Below are 14,797 nucleotides of genomic sequence, written 5' to 3' on the forward strand. Positions count from 1 at the left end.
TTACTGCTTTGGCTTCCCAAGAGAACACAGCCTAGACAAATAGTTTGTAAAAGGATAGTGAGAACAGCTGCACACTGGAAAACGTAATCAGTGTCACTGAATTGTACGTGTAGAAACTGCTGAACTGGTATCTGTTTGGCTGTGTATGTTTTCACCAAAATAAATAACAACATAGCTATAAATCCTAGTTGAAGTGATACCCTTTTTTAAATATTATTGAAAATAAAAATTAAAAATCTTTTCCCCAATTAGCTCAACATTCCATATTGAAAAAGTTTTGTTTTTAATGACAAATTAATCATCAGTGATGGTCTAATGACAATTACCATATTTTTCCCAAAAATGTACCCACATAAATAATGTGCACACACATACAATGCACATAGCGCGCCTAGGAAAATGATGCGTGAGGGGCTTGCATGGTTGGCAAAAAAATGTATAATGCGTGTGTTATCTGCATAAAAATACAGTGTATTAAATGTCACTAGGAAGAAACAGTGTATTATCTAAAATGATCTATTAACAAAAGCTAACCATTTATCATACTCTTGTTCTTCTTAAAAATTTTAAACGTTTTATGTTTGTTTTTCTGAAATCTTAATTTATCTAGACCAATAAGTAACATAATGATAAACAGAGAAAACAGTGAAGTTGTCAAGGATTTCATTTTACTTGGATCCACAATCAGTGTCCATGGAAGCAGCAGTCGAGAAATCAAACGACATATTGCATTGGGCAAATCTGCTGCAAAAGACCTCTTTAAAGGTTTAAAAGCAAAGATATCTCTTTGAAGCCTAAGGTACACTTGATTCGGCCCTGGGATTTTCAATCACCTCATGTGTGTGGGAAAACCGGACAATGAATAAGAAAGACCAAAGAAGAATTGACGCCTTTGAATTACGGTGTTGAGGATACTAGGCCATGGACTGCCAGAAGAATGAACAAATTTGTCTTGGAAGAAGTATAGCCAGAATGGTCCTTAGAAGCAAAGATGGAGAGACTTCACCTCACATACTTTGGAAATGTTATCAGGATGGACCATTCCTGAGAGAAGGGCATCATGTTTGGTAAAGTAGAGGGTCAGCAAAAAAGAGGAAGACTTTCAAGGAGATGGATTGACACAGTGGCTCAACAACAGGCTCAAACACAGCAATGATTGTGAGGAAGGCATGGGACTGGGCAGTGCTTCGTTTCTGTTGTACATGGAGTCACTATGAGTCGGAACTGACTGGAAGGAACCTAACAAAACAACAATAAGACAAATTGTTAACCTGAGTATTAAGAGGAACTTTATGGATAGTATTATTACTTCTACTTCTCTACATCTTACCTGAAAAACCATCTATTGTGGCAGTTTACAACTGTCAACACTGTAAACCATCAGTATAAATCCAAAATTACTTACACTTTATTTTTTTTGTTTTAAATTGTTGCTCTGTTTAAATTAATAAAGTAGTAAATTTAGTTCATAGAATGTTAAGAAGCAACTGTAGCACCACCAGGCAAAAGGAGTTGTGGATTTACCACATTAAGTTAGCATAAGGATAAACAACTCTACACGTTACAAAGCAAGTGAAACTTCAAAGTACATGTGAGCTCTCAATAAATACTGAATATATCATCATAAATAAAGTCTCTGTGAGGAAGACAGTAGAAACAGCATAAGTCCTTTGAACAGTGTACTAAAAATTGAGAGAAAAAAACCCCGGAATTAGAGTTGAGGAAAGAAAAAACCACAGAGGAGAGTGAAAAGTGGCTGTTAGGTGTGGGAAAGAAGAGGTGGAATGGCTGCTCAGGAAGCCACAAAAGACAGCTTTCAAGAGGGAGTAGTCAATTCGATTTAGAGATATTGAGAAAGAATGGTTTGGGGAAGAAGTAATCTAGGAGAGGCCACTTCACTAAGTTCACAACTTGCTAGAAACCTGAACAGCCTGAATCTGATGTGCACCCTGCCCTCAAATTGCTTATGGGGGTAGATTAGTACATGAATATCTGTAACAAAATAAAGCACACTTAAGACACAAGAGGCTGTCCCAGACCACTGAGTCAAGATACCATTCCAACTCTGGGGGTGGGGAGTGATGGAGTGGGGAAGTTAGGTGGGATTAGAAAAAGCATCTTTTTCTGTTTTTGCTTTTTTAATAAAGAGGGTTACAACTTTTCAAGAAAAGGAGTCTTATGAATTCAAGGCATGGAAATAATATCAGCTTTGAACCCAGAGAATAAATCATTTCCTTTTGTGTAACTCTTTAAAAAAAAACCCAGTGCCATCAAGTTGATTCCGACTCATAGCGACCCTATAGGACAGAGTAGAACTGCCCCATAGGGTTTCCAAGGAGTACCTGGCGGATTTGAACTGTTGACCCTTTGGTTACCAGCCGTAGCACTTAACCACTACGCCACCAGGGTTTCCAAAACTAATGAAAGCAAATAAAAATGACCATTTTGAGTTATCATATGCAAGCAAAGCATCAATGTGTTTCAGTACTCGTCACAACAATGAAGCAGAAAAACCAAGATTACAGAACATAATGTATCTAGTAAGTGAGCAGGAAAAACCAAGGCAACAAGCAGGATATGCTATTTACATCTAACTATATAAGCGTTAAGCTATTTTCATTTCCTGACAAATTCACATTTCCTTTAGATTAAACTGAGCCAGGAGAAGGCATGTTACAATGTAATTTTTACAACCCATTTGGATGTTTCGATCAAATTTAGTAACAACTTCTTAGAAACATTTAATTTGACCCCAGACAAAGATTATTAACTTCAAGTCTCTAATACTAACGGAAAAACCTGAACAGATCCAGGGTTAAAAACCTCAGGCAGTCAGTGTAACCACTCTCCTTATTCCCCTTACCTTAGGCCTCTGGTGAGAAATGCAAGATCATCCACTCACTGTCCCCTTACAGTCTGTTTTCCCCTACAGGAATCTATGCCTTGTAAAAAGTGCTGTCAATTCTCAAGCTCTTGGAAGACAGTTACCTCCTACTTCCTTCCTTTAACTGCAATCTGGCTCTCCTCTGAGGAGACTATGTCCCCTGCATTCCTTTAGAGTGAATGCTGCCCTTCTCCTAAATCCCACATCCTGTTGAGTTCAGAGATGGAGTGTGAAATCTCCCAGTATACTACTGAGGCTTCCAGACCATTACTTACTTTTCCCCTTCGATGAAAATCCTTTTACTTTTTTGAAGTTCTTGTCATCTACCTGCACACATACCAGCCTCTCCTTGGTTGCTACAATCTATTAAATTTGTAGCCACTCAACTTTTTGACTAAAGATTTTGGATTCTGGTTCAGTTTTCCTTCTCATTCAAACTCCTATTTTATCATGAATGATTTTAAATTTCTGTGCGGATGACCCACACAAAAACTTAGCCTTGTCAGTTCCCACAACTGAAACCCCTACTGCATCTCAGCACACACTCTCGTTGATCCACCTTACAACGTGAAACTGCACCCACCCAGGGAATTCCAAACCACAGTATTTCTCTTCGACTACATTCTTCTATTCTTCCAGTTTTCTAAATTATTTACAATAATTTACAATATCTTACCTCATTTCCTTGACAGCAGCAAGACATCACCTATTCTGGCCTTTTCCTTTTCTCCCAAGGAATCATACCCTCTTACCCTGATTTTACTTCCTTCTCCGTATAACCGAGACCCCTCTGGCTTCAAATATGCCCTTTATGCCCTTCTGCTCCAACTACCCTCCTCAGCTTCAGATACTTATTTTCAGCTTCCTGCTGAATATTTCCATCTAGATGTCCTTTACCGTACCTGTTGCTGATGAGTCAATTCCAACTCATAGCTACCCTAAGGAATAGAGTAGAACTGCCCCCACAGGGTTTCCAAGGCTATGATCTTCATGGGAACAGAATGCCACATCTTTCTACCATGGAGTAAATCTTAAACTCATCATCTCATTCCCCAAAAGTATAATTTCTAAACCTCTATTTCACCTATTTCCATATCAGAAACCTTAGGTCTTTAATTCTTTTCTCTCCCTTTCTCATATATAACTAGAGATCATACTCTAACTCTTTTATCTCTCTCTTACTGTGTCTTCCTTTTCTTATTTCAAATAACACTCTCTTCTTCACAACTTTACCACCTCTTGCCTAGAAAATTAAAAAAACAAAAAATCAAACCCATTACCCTCGAGTCAATCCTGACTCACAGAGACCCTATAGGACAGAGTAGAACCACCCCTAGGGCTTCTAAGGAGGGCTGGTGAATTTGAACTGCCGACCTTTTTGTTAGCAACCGATCTCTTAACCACTGAGCTACCAGGGCTCCTCTAGATAGACTCTCCTAAATGTTCATCTTGGGAAACCCTGGTGGCATAGTGGTTAAGTGCTACGGCTGCTAACCAAAGGGTTGGCAGTTTGAATCTGCTAGGCGCTCCTTGGAAACTCTATGGGGCAGTTCTACTCTGTCCTATAGGGTTGCTATGAGTCGGAATCGACTCGATGGCACTGGGTTTGGTTTTGGGTTTTGGTTAAAAGTTTATCAATCAACTAGACGGCAATGGGAAATATTTATCCTCCTCAAATTCCTGGGGAGTAATACAGAATAGTATTTAAAGCACAGTGCTGGAGTCAGAAAGAGCTGGTCCAGCATCTGCCAGCTATGTGTCTTCGGTGGAATTACTAATCTTTGTTTAATCATCTATTTAAAAGATATGCCTACCTCATAGATTTTTTTGTGTGAGGGATAAATGAGAAAATGCGTGTAAAACATTTGGTAAGGTAATACTGCGCTGCTTAAAAGCTCCTCAGTCTTCCTACTGCCTAAGATAAAACATAAAGTCTTTAATACAGCATACAAGGTCCTCCAAGATCTGGCCTCTTTTAACCTCCAAGTCTTAATCTCTCAAAATGTTTGCCATCACATCCTACATAATAATTACAAGGAATTATATGAATTACCTGAACAGGCACTAAATGCCTGCAATCTTGAATACCATGGCCTCAACTACATGTGTTGTGAGTTGAATTGTGTCCCCCCCCAAAAGATATGTTGAAGTCCTAGCCCCCCGTACCTACGAATGTGACTTTATTTGGAACTAGGGTCTCTGCAGATGTAATCATATTAAAATGATGTCATAATGGATTAGGAAAGGCCCTTAATCTAATGACTGGGGTCCTTATAAGGAGAGATTTGAAAACAGAGACACGCAAGGGAGAATGCCACATGAAGACAGAAGCAGAGACTGCAGTGATGTGTCTACAAGCCAAGGAACACCAAAGATTGCTGTCAACCATCAGAAGCTAGGAGAAAGGCAGGGAACAGATTCTCCTTCAGAGTCCCCAGAAGGAACAAACCCTGCTGAAACCTTAATTTTGGACTTCTAGCTTCCAGAACTGTGAGAGAATAAACTCCTGCTCTTTTAAGCCATCCAATTAATAGCAGCCCTGGGAAACTAAAACAGCACCCTAACCTTCCAGAAGCCATTTACCCATCTTTAAAATTATTCAGCTCAAGTCATCTTCTCCCCATGGAGTCTTTCCAGATTTCTCATCCCCACAGTCCCCTGCAGGCAGAAATGACCAGTCTCTTCTTTTTGCATCCAGTGCAACCCACACAAACTCCCTTCGCTGCCCTTTGTCATGCTATTTATACTTAAAAGTTTACACGTCTGTCACCTTCTACAAGACTCTTAAGCTCTCAAAGATAGAGAAATCATATTTGTGTAAGTGTTGATTCCCCTAGCATCTATCATTGTGCCTAGCACATAGCAGATGATTAGTAAAGGTCTACTGGAAAGAAAATAATCCAGTGTTTTTTTCTGTTGTGCACAGGGTCGCTACAAGTCGGAACCGACTCAAAGGGAGGTAGAAAAAAAATTTTTAGATAAGAACAGAAGTACTGAAGTTACAAAGTTCAGACCAAATTTTAGGTTAGTTGCCACTGAAGCACATGTCTCAAAATAAAAATCAATAAATATTCCAGTAGCCATGATTAAAAAAAACGAAGCATTACTTTCTGGATTTGACACATTATTTTCCTGTAGAAGTCAATAAAATTGTAGGAAATGAGTAAGACACTAAACTACACAGCAAATCACGATCAAGAAATACTGTGACCTATTTTCTAGCACATACAGAAATGGATGCTTTCATGAACATCTGAAAATGCTTTGTACTATTCAGAGAGAATGGATTATACATGGATCATGGCTGAAAGCAGAGGATACTGGAAAGATGTTTACCTGTGTTTTATTTACTATGCAAAGACTTTTGACTGTGTGGATCATAAATTATAGATAACATTGTGAAAAGTGGGAATTCCAGAACACTTCATTATGCTCATGTGGAACCTGTATATAAACCAAGAGGCAGTCGTTCAAACAGAACAAGGCAATACTACGTGGTTTAAAAGCAGGAAAGGCGTGTTTCAGGGTCGTGTTCTTTCCCCATACTTATTCAGTCTGTATGCTGAGTAAGTAATCCAAGAAGATGGACTATATGAAGAAGAACATGGCATCAAGATTGGAGGAAGACTCATTAACAACCTGAGTTATGCAGATGACACAATTTTGCTTGCTGAAAGTGAAGAGGACTTGAAGCACTTACCGATGAAGATCAAAGACTACAGCCTTCGGTATGGATTATACCTCAACATAAAGAAAACAAAAATCCTCACAACTGGACCAATAAACAACATCATGATAAACAGAGAAAAGGTCGAAGTTGTCATGGATTTCAACTTACTTGGGTCCACAATCAACACCCATGGAAGCAACAGTTAAGAAATTGAACGACATACTGAATTGGGCAAATCTGCAGCAAAACACCTCTTCAAAGTGTTGAAAAGCAAAGTTGTTGCTTTGAGGATTAAGGTGCGCCTGACCCAAGCCATGGTATTTTCAATTGCCTCATATGCATGCAAAAGCTGGACAATGAGTAAGGAAGACCAAAGAAGAATTAATGCCTTTGAATTATGGTGTTGGCAAAGAATATTAAATGTATCATGGACTTCCAGAAGAATGAACAAATCTGTTTGGAAGGAGTATAGACAGAATGTTTTTGTTGTAGTTGTTAGGTGCCAGTGAATCGGTTTCGACTCATAGTGACCCTATGTACAACAGTACGACACACTGCCCGGTACTGTGCCATCCTCACAATCATGGCTATGTTGGAGCCCATTGTTGGAGCCACTGTGTCAATCCATCTCCTTGAGAGCTGTCTTCTTTTTCACTGACCCTCTACTTTACCAAGTATGATGTCCTTGTCCAGGGACTGGTCCCTCCTGATAATATGTCCAAAGTATGTGAAACTAAGATTCACTATCCTCTCTTTTTGCAAGATAGCCCAGAACCCCAAAAGCAAGAGTCCAAACAAGGCATATGCTGTATCAACTTTTCTAACTTAGCTTTGGGAATCACACATTTCTGTCACATTCTGTTGGTTACAATCAAGTCACAAACCCACACAAGTTCAAGAGGATGGAGCCAGCTTCAAAGACTGCAATCAGCCATGGGCTCTACAATGTAAAATCCCAACCACCAAACAGTGTTTGCCAGCTCTGTCATTTCTGGTTCCAGGTTAATCTCAAATGTTAATTTCTATCTTGAAGGTTAAGAAATAGGGTGGGTTTTCTCCTTAGGTTTCACCTCTGGCTCACAGTCCTTAATTTTTTGGCCTTCCTTGAGTAAAAAGTCTGTATTCCAGCTTTGAAACAAAACCAAATTCCTCAATTTCAAACTGCCTTTTGAAATTACAATATTATCTACAACTGGATAAAAAATTTCACTGTGAGGAATTCTATTTCACTATCAATCAAAATGGAATCCCTCCCCCACATTGTTGGTACTTTTCAGAATTAGAAGGAATACGATTCTTCCTTCCAAAACCAAAAATCAAACCCATTGTTGTCAAGTCAATTCCAAGTCATAGCAACTGTACAGGACAGAGAAGACTGGCCACACAGGGTTTCCAAGTAGAGGCTGGTAAATTCGAACTGCCAACTTTTTGGTTAGCAGCCCAGCTCTTAACCACTGTGAAACCAGGGCTCCAGTTCTTCCTTCAAGGTACACAAAAGAAATCAAACCAAAACAAAACAAAAATATGGCTCTGAGATATGACCACTGTAAAACCAGAAAAATTTGGAAGCTTAAAAAAAAGGAATTAAAACAAAACAATAATACCCATTCATTTGTTTAAGCAATACTTCCTTCCCTATAAAACAAAACAACAAGGAAAAGCCCGACACTGAATAAAGTCAAAATGTAAAAAACAATTTCAGGGCAAGAATAATGAAAAAAAAAAAAAAAAAATCAAGGACTCAAATCAACTAATTTCTAAATAAAAAATAACACATGAAATGGTATAAATGGCTACCTCTAAGGGTATGTAATGGCTACTGAGCAACATTATTATTACTACTAATAATAATAAAAATTCTTTTTATTACTAAAGAACTAAGAGGAAGAAAAAGAATAAAGACACAGAAAGACATGGATACATAAACTAAGTAAAACCTAAAAGGCAAAACAGATTTCCACTGCGTGCCATCACTACTTTGAATTCTTTAATATACTGTAGCTAAAAGACTCTTTAAAAGCCTAAGCACATTTTTACAATGACAGTAGTAAACAGATTTACCATTTGCTGTGCCCCTAAGGACAGATAAAAATGAGTCACCTATAATCTTCAAGGAAACCCTGGTGGCATAGTGGTTAAGTGCTATGGCTGCTAACCAAAGGGTCAGCAGTTCGAATCTACCAGGCGCTCCTTGGAAACTCTATGGGGCAGGTCTACTCTGTCCTCTAGGGTCGCTGTAAGTCGAAATCGACTTGACGGCACTGGATTTTTTTTTTTTTAATAATCTGCAAACACATTCCATATCCTCCCGGAAAATATTAAAATAAGTAAGTCATATATAATTTCATTACACTTTCCATTATGCGTTAGAAAAAAAAAACCAAACTGTTTAATTGGCATGATGACATTTCTCAGAATTCAAAATTCAAGTATACAGTATAATTAAAAATTCATGAACATAAAATTAGTAATTTAGATGTGAACTTTTCATAATGTAACTCTATTTGTATTAGAAGTATCCAATATGTTGTAACAACAATTTGAGCATGTTTACTTGCATAAGTATGTTATCAAACTCACTTTAGGGTGCATGCATGCAACAGCAGCAGCAGAGTGGTAGGATAGAAAGATCATTTGATCTTGCCTGAGTCAGGATACTGAGGTTCTAATTCCATTTTCCACCACTTAATGGCTATGTGACCTTAAGCCAGTCACAAAGTCTTTCTAAATCTTAATATTATCATCTGTAAAATGGGCATAATTCTATCTTCCAGATAACTGTTGAGAGGAACAACTGAAATAATGCAAATACACACTGAGAACTAGAAAGTATCATTCAAATGTGAAGTACTTTTAGTAGTAGTACTAACATTAACGTGTGTCACTCGAAATAAAGGCGAGTATAATTTTTATCCAGTAATTATACTTCATAGCTTTTATCCATTGCTCACCAAAGATTAACTGTATATAATGTCATGTGAACTACAGTACAAATCATCTTCCTATAGCTGGACAAACAAACACAGCAAGTCTAATTTGCCCAGCCTTCCTGACTACTTGCTAAGTGGCAGAAATAGAACTCAAATTCCAGAATCCCCAGTTAATCACCTCCTTTTTAATCTCCAACCACATTTTCTTTCTAATGATCACATTCTTTAGACTGCATTTTTTAGAATGAGGTGAAATAACAAAGGCACATTAAAAACTCAGGATGTAAATACAAGTATACCCAATGATTTTGAGAAAAATAATTTAAATTGTGGTCAAAGGGATCATGGGAATCACTTGTTTCCTTTTTGCACTGAGTTATAAGACATATGATCATGAAAGTATTTTAAAGAATGCCAGCAAATCTGTTTACAGTTGAAATCCTTATTGTAAGGAATTATCAGAATTATTCAGAGGCAGAGATTCTAAAGCCTAGCCAATTTGCTTCCAACATGTTAAAAATGAGATAAATACTTCATTTGGTTAATCAAATTTTAAGACCTTTTTCTTTTTACTCATTAAAAAGCAATCATACTATTTTTACTTCTAACAACTTTACTTATCACACTGACCCAACTAATGTATAATCATTTAAGCTATGTAAAACCTTAAAATGAAAATATAATCTCATCAACTCTCCAGCTCTAATCTTTCAAAACAAATTATATTTTACATTTATATATTTGTAAAATTCTTTACATTTTTAAGGCTATAATACATACATAATCTTAGATCACTTTTGAGAAATGATATAAAAAGAATATGCTAGTAAGTTTTCAATAATTCATCTATGCACTAACATACTATCAGAAAGTAAATTAACATTAAACCATTTTAAAACTAAAGATAACTTGCAAAATTTTATTCTTACTTACTTCCACAAGATGCGTGTCTCTGTGCTAAGGACAGTTCCATTAATTTGTAACATCGAGTCAGACTACCAGATAACCAGCATGCCAATCTAACTATGGAACTTTTTCAGAGTACACTGCATCTAGGGCAGTGCTAAAAGCACTGTACTTCTATCAGATAAAGATCAGATGTTTAGGGCTGGAGTCACAGGAACAGGTCAAAACTGTCTTGTTTTTTCTTGCCTGATTATGCAGTTTCCTCATCAACTTTATATTCTACTAAAAAAAAAAAAAAATGACAAATAAAAACTGTCATAAATAGGATAGAGGCCCATATCTGAAATATTCCTGAAGTTAAAATAAAGGTTAATTTAATTTTTGGTTTCTTTTCATTTAAAAAAAAGATGTTTGCTTTAAGTTTGTTATAATGGCAGTACTTTAACTATGAGACTTGAAACAAATATTTTAAAATTTTATCACCTTTTTTATTTTGCCAAACTCTTCAAAGCCAACAAATCTTTTATCAGTCCTTACTGTGGGTCACATCTTCCTGCTTCTTTGCAAGCCTGGTAATTTTTGACTGAATACCAGACACTGAGAGTTTTACCTCATTAAAAAAATATTTTTGCATTCTGATATATATTCTTGAGTTTTATTCTGGGACCAGTAAAATTACTTGAAAACAATTTGGTCTTTTTGGGTCTTGTTTTTAAGATTCAGGTGACCAAATAGTGCTCAATGTAGGGTTAATTATTTCTAACTATTAAGGAGTTAGAGGCTACTGTCTGATGAATCATGAGGTATTCCAGTCTGGCACTGGAGAACAAGCACCATTTCTGACCCTATGTTAGTACCAGAGACTGTTACCTCTGATCCTTTTGGGCATTTTTTTCCCCTGGCTTTTTTAGGTAGTTTCCTCACATACATGTGCTGATCAGCTGAATACTCAAGGAGGGCCATCTGCAGAGTTCTTTGTGCAACATTTTTCTCTCTGATACCATGTCCTGAGAACTGACCCCACCTTGGTTTCCTTGGACTCTTAGATCCATCTCCTCCACTCAGAAATTATCAGAAAACTTACATGTATTTCAGGACACAGGTACCTCACTGGTAATGTCTCAATGGAACATTCTTAGTATTCCTTTCCTCCATGTGAGAAGTGACTTATCCTACAAACTCCTAACCACAGGGCCACTCCTACCTTCCTTGGGATGCTTCTCTGCCAGGTGATAAAAGTACTACTCTTCCACTCCACGATGAATGAATTCTCCAAGTCGACCCAGTTCCAAGGAGCCTACACTCAAACAGTATCATTACCACCTTTTTCTCAGTTACCACTCTCACTACTCCATCACTGAGGGAGCCAGAAAATCTACGTCCCACTGTATTGTTCACTGGATTTGTTTAGTCAAGGTGTCACTGTATACACAACTTATTCATACACCTGTATACATGGTGGCCTTATTCAAAATTACAAACTAAATTCTTCAATTTTAAGGTAAAAACACGTACATACACAAATTTGATTCTCCTATGTTTCTCAAGGAAACCCTGGTGGCTTAGTGGTTAAGTGCTACAGCTGCTAACCAAAAGGTCAGCAGTTCAAATCCACCAGGCACTCCTCGGTAACTCTATGGGGCAGTTCTACTCTGAATCGACTCGACAGCACTACACACTACTGACATCTTGGGCTAGAAAATTCTTCGTTGTGTGTGTTGGTTGGGTGTGGGTGTATGCTGTGTGCCGTAGGATGTTTAGCAGCATCCATGGTCTCTACATACTAGATGTCAGTAACAACACCCCAACCCCACCAATTATGACAAAGGTCTTCCCCAGTTGACAACTGGGCTAATAAAATAAAAATTTCGGCTCCAAGTACAATTATTAACCAAATAAAGGGAAGACAGGAATAATACTTTATTCTATATTGCCAGAACCTGTCAGATTCGCCTCCTAATTCACTGCACAGGCTAACTCTAATGATGACATTATTTAGTTTTACCCAACTAATATATAATAACTAAATAACTATAATACCAAGTTCTCAATAATCTGAAGATCCATTTTTCTAATTACCCTACTCAAAAAAAAAAAAAAACCCTACTCAAAGTTATCTTAAAAGTATCTTTTATAAACAACACCTTTACACATGATTCAGTAAATACCAATAATATTTAATTATACTGAAATTACTGGAAGGCATCAGAATAAATATCTCTAAAAGAAGCAATGGAACTAATTTCAGTACCAAAATCCACGATTAAAATTCAGTTTTACTCCATGTTATTCTAATTTTATAAATTACTTGTCTTATTTTAAAAGTGTACAATGTGAAACTTCCTACTTCCTAAGAATGAACGAACTCTATTCTGAGACTTCATTTTGCAGGTCCAAAATATAATCCCCAAGAGTTAGAACTCAGATGGCTCAAGGGGGAGAAATTTACTGAACTGGTAGCTACAGCTAAAGAAGGGCTAGAAAGCCAGAAAGTTCACATCTAAATAGTGTTCTCCAAAGGAGTAGACAAATATTTTATACCAATTCCAAGTTTTGAGTAGACACACATGGAAGGCTGATGCAATTACCTGCAACATGAGCTCACAGTCATCTCTTCCAACAAAAATCATTTCTCGTGGCAGTCTGTGGCGAGTGCCTCCACTGCTCACCAAAAACCAGGATGTTAAGCTCATTTTCTGCTTAGCTTCTAAGTCTTTGGCAAAGCTACGTCATCCTGCAGAGAGAGATGCAGAAAAACACACATTGAGATTTTTTAGCTTTCGTCTCTATTCACCAAAACCCTCAAGGAGACCTAAGAACAGAACTGGATTCATCAGCATTTATACCTGACTAAACAGACTGTCCATGGGTCCCAGGAAATAACATATCTACCAAATACTCATCAGTAAAGTAAGCTCAATTAATTAATTGTGCTCAAGGAACACAAAAAAGAAACACATTAAGTCAGTTAAGCAGGTCATCAATTAGTAACCAGTTGTATACTCCTGAAAGGCTTTGGGGGCCCTGGTTGCACAGTGGTTAAGAGCTACGGCTGCTGTCATGGATTAAATTATGTCCCCCCCAAAATGTGTGTATCAACTCAGGCCATGATTCCCAGTATTGTGTGGTTATCCTCCATTTTGCAAGTGTAATTTTATGTTGAGAGGATTAGGGTCGGATTGTGACACAACCTTTACTCAGATCCAACGTAAAGGAGTGTCCCTGGGGTGTGGCCTGCACTACCTTTTATCTCTCAAGAGATGCAAAGAAAGAGAAGCAAAAAGAGAGTTGGGGACCTCATACCACCAAGAAAGCAGCACCAGGAGCAGAGCATGTCCTTTGGACCTGGTGTGCCTGTGCCTGAGAAGCTCCTCGACCAGGGGAAGATTGAGTACGAGGACCTTCCTCTAGAGCCTACGGAGAGAGAAAGCCTTCCCCTGGAGCAGACACCCTGAATTTGGACTTAAAACCTACTGGACTGTGAGAGAATAAATTTCTCTTTGTTAACATGCCACCCACTTGTGCTATTTTTGTTACAGCAGTACTAGATGACTAACACAGCTATTAAGCAAAAAGCTGGCAGTTCGAATCCACCAGGTGCTCCTTGGAAACCCTATGGGGCAGTTCCACTCTGTCCTATAGGGTCACTATAAGTTGGAATCGACTCAGCAGCAATGGATTTGGTTTTGAAAAGCTTTTAGCATAGCTTATAAATGCCTATGAGGTCCCCAGGTGGCACAGTCTGTGCTCATTTACTAAAGGTTGGCAGTTAAACCCACCCAGCAACACCATGGAAGAAAGGCCTTGTGATCTGTTTCTGTAAAGATTACAGCCAAGAAAACCCCATGGAGCAGCTCTACTCTGTACCAATGGGGTCACTATGGGGTCACCATGAGTCAGCATTGATTTGACACCAATGAATTTGGCTTTGGTTTTATAAAGTTCTATAATCCTCAAGAGCAGCCCTGGTGGTGCAGTGGTTAAGGGCTTGCCTGCAAACCTAAGGTCAGGGGTTGAAGCCACCAGCTGCTCTGCTCAGTGGGACAAAGATATGGCAGTCTGTTTTCATAAAGATTATAGCCTTGGAAACCCTATGGGGTGGTTCTATTCTATCCTCCAGGGTCAACATGAGTAGGAATCTACTCAACAGCAATGGGTTATAATCCTCAAGTAAATGATCATGTGAATATCAGAAAGAAATAGCAATATTGTACAAATAAATGTAACTTATAAATGGTTTGAGAAAGACTCAACTCCAAATGAATGTATCTGATATCTAATTAAGAACAATGGAGACCAAGCAAACTGCTTCTTTGTCTACCAAATATAGAATCAGTGACTGCAACAGTAACATTTCAAAAACATCTCTTCCCTTGAGGTAGAGTAGATTCCACTCATGGTGACCCC

At 38.0% G+C, this 14,797-nt stretch overlaps 1 protein-coding gene across 33 annotated transcripts in view; it reads right to left on the reverse strand.

Annotated features, from left to right (window-relative positions):
- CEP170 (centrosomal protein 170) overlaps positions 1 to 14,797 on the reverse strand; it is a 133,299-nt gene that overhangs the window by 89,300 nt on the left and 29,202 nt on the right. For 30 of the 33 annotated variants that reach the window (XM_064276741.1, XM_064276733.1, XM_064276736.1 and 27 more), the window contains one exon: positions 12,979 to 13,124. In XM_064276741.1, coding sequence (XP_064132811.1) covers positions 12,979 to 13,083 — 105 coding nt within the window. In that variant the 5' untranslated portion in view covers positions 13,084 to 13,124. Of the gene's footprint in view, positions 1 to 1,015; positions 1,240 to 10,417; positions 10,673 to 12,978; positions 13,125 to 14,797 lie in introns of those variants that run through there. The other 3 variants (XM_064276746.1, XM_064276753.1, XM_064276749.1) reach the window with 3 other exon arrangements.

This window comes from Loxodonta africana, chromosome 25 (assembly GCF_030014295.1).
Source record: "Loxodonta africana isolate mLoxAfr1 chromosome 25, mLoxAfr1.hap2, whole genome shotgun sequence".
Taxonomy (NCBI): Eukaryota; Metazoa; Chordata; class Mammalia; order Proboscidea; family Elephantidae; genus Loxodonta; species Loxodonta africana.